General features: G+C 39.6%; 1 protein-coding gene across 1 annotated transcript in view; it reads right to left on the bottom strand.

Moving 5' to 3' along the window:
• ACVR2A (activin A receptor, type IIA) overlaps window positions 1–5,460 on the bottom strand; it is a 65,804-nt gene extending 60,344 nt beyond the window's left edge. The window contains exon 1 of the mRNA XM_010575196.1: window positions 4,553–5,460. Coding sequence (XP_010573498.1) covers window positions 4,553–4,607 — 55 coding nt within the window. The 5' untranslated portion in view covers window positions 4,608–5,460. The remainder of the gene's footprint in view (window positions 1–4,552) is intronic.
• Between the last annotated feature and the right edge of the window lie 217 nt (window positions 5,461–5,677).

Here is a 5,677-nt window from a genome sequence, read left to right as displayed (position 1 = left end):
GGGGGAGCGGAGAGGGGGGGGGGGGGGGGGGGGGGGGGGGGGGGTGTGAAGAAAAAAGAAGTGGCATTCAAATACACTCCATTAAAACCAGCTGAAAACTATTATTCATGACAGCTGTAATTACCTTCTTGCACCCCCATACAGCAGAAAACAGCTTTCCCCACACACAGAACACCTCCCCCCCACCAACTTACATAGCATCCAGCATTTGAAGACAAACTTATTTAAGCTTTTTCTCTGAGAAAAGACATGTGTCTGAAGGGTAGACATGCAAATAAACCTATGACAGCAGCATCTCTCCAGAAACATTTGTCAAGCAGAGTTCTACTAGAACTACACTTATATGTTCCAATACTGCATTAGCACAAGTACAGGTTTTTTCATAACCCAGAAGATTTAGGGTTTGTAACTTTTGTTAAGTATTAACAGATTACATAGAATTAGTAACAGAATTTTGATCTGCAATCAAAGTTACAACATCAACCTGGAGCCATGAAACTTTGTAAACTACATAACATTTACATCTATGTAAATGTATCTATGCTTGAAAACAGTATTAAGTAGGTTTACAAGTCCTGCTCTCAACAGCAACATCAAGAGTGCTGGGGTATTGCCCAATAACACCACACAAAATACATAAAAGTGTACGCTCGCATAAAAAAAAAAAAAGAACCTTGAGCAGCATTTTACTTTAAATGCAGTACTAAGTCTGAAGTATTTTATTGCTCTGCCTGTGCAATAAAGCAATTAGAGTTCAACCACAATCATGGACAGCTTGCGGAGAACATACCAGCAGAGACAATTTCCACAAACAATACTTCTAAACCTTTGGCAGGATTTTCAAGTGCTATCAAATGAATAGTGAAAGGACAGTCAAAAAACATTACACTAGCAAAATCAAAAGAAAAAAGTCTCACTTCCCACCCCTCAATTCCTTCAGAACACCTAACCATTCAGCTTCTGAAGCTGTAGCAGTACCTTGGGCTTTACAGTTCTATCTAGATTTTTTTTGGGGGTGGGGGGAATAAATTTAAAAAAAATCATTTCCCCTGATAGTAATTGGTGTGAGACAGAAGAATAAATTAAAAACTCAAAGAATAGAATGTTCCCCATGCAATGAAAATGCTACTTCAACTACAAACGTATCTTTGACATGCCATTTCCTTTAGCAAAATTACTCAAGACCTTCTGAGTGGCTTGAGAATGACCTAGCATTAAGGGGGGGGGGGAAGAGAGAGAACACCAATACTTTCTGATGTGCTTCCTTTTGCTTGGGTGATTTTTAGCATGAATTGAGCTTGGGTGAGTTTTAACAAGTGTGAGTTTTGTCCCCTGTAAGAGACTTAAAGCTGCAGAACTACTTTGGTAACAGACTGCCCAGGTACCAAAGGCAGAGCAGGTAGGTCAGAAGAGAAGAAGTGATGGTTTGGGAGACATGGAGTCTAAGAGTAACAAAAGGAACCATGAGATGTTAAAACCCACAACAGAAGATTTTGGTTAAAGACAATCCACTACTTCCAACATCTCCCAAATTTTCAGCTGTGTAGAGTATATATCCTGAAACATCACAGGAAATTATGGAAGTACACATTCTCTGTTCCTGAAATTTCGTAAAGTATAACTCAGCAATCACGAAAACTAGAGGACACAGAAACATACTTCCTTGGGGGAAGGGGAGAACATAGATAGCATCTAAATAGAAATGTTCCTGATGAACAACCTATATAATTTACTATTTTTCTTTTTTTAAGCTCACCTACAATCTTGCCTTACCTACAGGAGAGACACAGGAAGCATATCGTTTGTAAGTATTTTATTATTACTTCAGGACCTTCTGTTCTTTATTAAATCAAAAATACACACAGGTTTTTATATAAAAAGTATATTAGAGGGCACATGGAAAACCTTGACCCAGGCACTTTATTTTCATGTTTAGTTAATACACATTCATCTCATCCTCTTGAATTAGTACAAATGGGTGCAAACCTACACCCACTTTTATCCAAGCATCTACAAATATTTTAAAGCCTAATAATGTAACACAGATGCTCTTTTTCAAACATCTTAGTCAGAAAGGGGAAGTATTTTCACTCCCTTAACAAAGATTATTAGATTAACTGTAAATTCCTATCCATTTGAAGTACATTTACAGGATTCCATACAGCAGTTGACAGATAGTAAAATAAAATGCCTTCAACCTAAAGACCATTTCCACACCCACCATGTAGAAAAAACCCACAACATTTTCACCTGTTTAAAGAACACTAGTATTAATTGGTTATGTAAACAACTGCAGAACGCAGTTGCATATAAAAATAAATTAATACAGAAAACCAACACCCCCCCACTCCTGGACACATACACTCAAGAGTAGCTGGAGACTGCATACCGGAGAAAGACAAACCAGACATCTTCACAACTGAACTCTAGGATTTCTTCAACCACTGCCAATATTCTTAAGTATATAGCCTGAGCAGACTTCTTTCAGACTATAGACTGGAAAAGAAACTACTACTTCTGAGAATCATGTTAGAATCAATTGATCAGGTATGATTTTAAATCAAAACAAGTCACAGTTAAGAAACACTACTTATCAAAATGCCTGTACTTCATGCTAAAAGCTTACATAATCGTAAAATTTTCATCATGAAAACATAAGCTTACTGTTGAATTTATTTATTACTAGACCTACACCAGGGCTGCAGATACTCTAAAATTTTAGGCGAGTAGAAAATAGTTTAATAATTGTTAAATACCAGAACACTTAATGTGTAATGCTGGAATAACCACCAAAAACAATGTCATTAACATGAGAAGCAGTCCGAATTGCAACCAGTTTCCTGCTCATTTAGCAAAGATTAATTCCATCTTCACAGGCAAGACAAACATCCATTTCACCTTACCAAGAACAACCTGAGCAAGAAATGCTAAAGAAAGGACAGCTTTTGTTGCTTAACCGTTCTTTTTAATAAGTAGGATAGGTAATGTCAACAAGATCACTATTCTGTGCTCTAGGCAAAAGGATCTTAATAGAAGGACATGGAAGGGAAAGACAGACACCAAGAGCAGATTGCACAAAGTCTTTCAGGAACTGGGAGGGGGGAGACGGGGGGAAGACTCCCTACATAAAATATTCCCAAGTTAAGAGGAATGTTCCTCGAGTAACTTAAAAATAAGGTATTAGGAAAAGGTGAAAGACAAGTCTTCTACTGCAAGACAAAACTATCAGAAGAAATGGTGTTTTGTTTCAAGAGAGGAATAAATGTTATAGCCTAATAAAAAAAAACAACAAACAAACCCAAACAAACCTCTGTCTGTCCTTAACCTGCTCTGTTATTTATCTGGTTAAAACAGAAAGGATTTTTTTTGGTTTATTTCTGGCAGTGCTTGCCATTTCACAGCACATTTAGCACACACGGAATTGATCAATACCGCTACAGACATAAGACTAGACTATCCATTTACTAACCACAAGAAAACGTCCTGTTCAGCAAAATCCTGTACATTATAACACTGAAATTTTAAAAGGCATTGTTATACGGATCTCATTACTCCCTTACACCGGTTACACCGAAAAGCTGAGCACTTGTCTGCTAGCTTTCAGACTGATGAACAAGTACACCCTTGCACACCGTGCAAGAATGCTAAAAAGCACATCTAAACCTACACAGACGACTACAAACACATTCAAAGTGTAAGCAGAAAGTGCGAGGCTTGCCGTGTAAGCTACTATTAGATCCATTACACAATTCACAACAGTTTTTTTGTGAAACTGACGGAGCTTCAAGGAGAAGTGTACCAACAGTTCCCCCAACCACTGGTTGCTACCATAACAATTTTCCTCCTAAAGAAGCGTGGGGAAGTCCTCACACCCCGCTGGCTCCTCAGGACTCAGAGCTAGCGTTGGAAACTCAAGCTCTGCTGTTTTAAAGAGAAAAGTAGTAGCTTTTTTTTTCTTTTTTTTTTTTGCACTACAAGGCAGTGACGTATCGAGTAGCAAAATACAAAATTGTTTAGAAACTGAAAGCCTGCGTTTTCAGCCTAATTCTGTGTACACATCTATACATGCACACACCCCTCGCTATCATTAAAGGACGAGCTAATGCTTTCTGAGCTGTACCTATTCTAGACTAATGAAGCATTAAGGAAGGTTGCCATTCACCAGTGAATGGTCCGGAATAAGAGTTCTAATTGAAGTTAAGAGTATTTCAGCTGGGTTATTCTTATTTAAAAAAAACCATGAAACACTAACAATTGCATTGCCAGATTACTGTATGTGACACTAGGTGGTTATGTTTCCACATTTGTTCCACACAATTGGTCTGAAATTCAAGCGCTGCACGCAGTTTGAAGTGCTCATGTTAGAGGCTTTTAAGAATAACCATGAAAACAGCTTCTGCCTTTACAGTCACTGCCACCCCCAAACATTTGTCATCTGAAAAAAGAAAAGATTTCTCCTCATTCATATCAATCAACAAGGTTACCTCCAGCTTTCAAGGGCTGACCCCAAAGCCTTACGTTTAAAGCGACAAAGCCAAGAACATTCACTTACCTGAAGAACAAGAGATAAGAAAAACAGCGAACGCCAACTTAGTAGCAGCTCCCATTTTCCAATGCTGTTAAAACATTTAAGTGACTTTAAGTATCCAGTTTCCTGGGTCCTGCAAGCTGGAAAATCTCCCTTCTTGCTGAACCGTTATAAAGCAATCTATAGCAACATTTCTGCAGCAGATAGTGTTCATAAAACAGTAAAATCAGATCTGTTTACACACTGACGATCTCCCTCCGGCTCTTTCTAGCGAGAATCCGGGTTGAGGGATGGATATATTTAGAACCGTGTTTCAAAACACACGTGTCATTTGGCTTCTGTACAAATGGTGGCAAAATTTAATTCATAAAAGTATGCTACGAATCCACTTAAAAAAAAAAAGTCAACAATTAAGCTGCTGGACACGACGAAGTCTCTGAGCACACTCCAAATCTTTTCGACATGAAGCTCCGTGAAGCATCCCTCGTAGGTGCTGAGTGTCGGGGAGTCGTATCGAAATCAGCAAACACGATGTTTTCGTCCTGGCTCCCCTCATACAACATGTAGTGTTTGGGAGAAAAGTAGCTCCATTTCAGTTTCAAACCTCAAAAGCCTCCGGGTGAAGGGAGGAAGCTTTGTCAGTTTCTCGATGAAAACTACCTTAAAAAAAAGCAAGCCACCAGCTACACGTGGGCAACGCTTCGGTTTTCTTTAATAATGCTGAGGGATTTAGCGTAACCCAGAAGAGGAAAAGGGGAGAAACAACAGTTTGGTAACAAACAAACCTTCGGGCTTCCCGAAAAGTGGCAAATCTCTAGTCCTGCCGCCAGTCAGCGAGAGCCGCACACCTCCCCTCCTCTTCCCGGTCCTTCTCCCGGTCCGTGCGACACCAGAATCCGAGCAAGATTTCAAATTCTTCTAAGAGATTTCCATCCCCTTCCCCCCCCCCGCAAGAGGCTATATTTGGTATTTAAACACAGAAGAGCGACTGGAGGGGGGGGGGGTGAAAAAAAATTAAAAAAAAAAAATGCAGTATCCAGCCGCTGGGGAGGAGGGTGATATATTCTTTGTGGCAAATCCTTCCTTCCTTGACTGCCGTGCTTCTAGGAGAAGTCAGCTTCTTTGGAAGCGAGGAGGCGAGCGAGACTG

The sequence above is a fragment of the Haliaeetus leucocephalus genome, unplaced genomic scaffold, assembly GCF_000737465.1.
Source record: "Haliaeetus leucocephalus isolate CR32 unplaced genomic scaffold, Haliaeetus_leucocephalus-4.0 Scaffold451, whole genome shotgun sequence".
Lineage (NCBI taxonomy): Eukaryota > Metazoa > Chordata > Aves > Accipitriformes > Accipitridae > Haliaeetus > Haliaeetus leucocephalus.
Note: the sequence above shows the minus strand (reverse complement) of the source record. Positions and strands in the feature narration are given on the sequence as shown.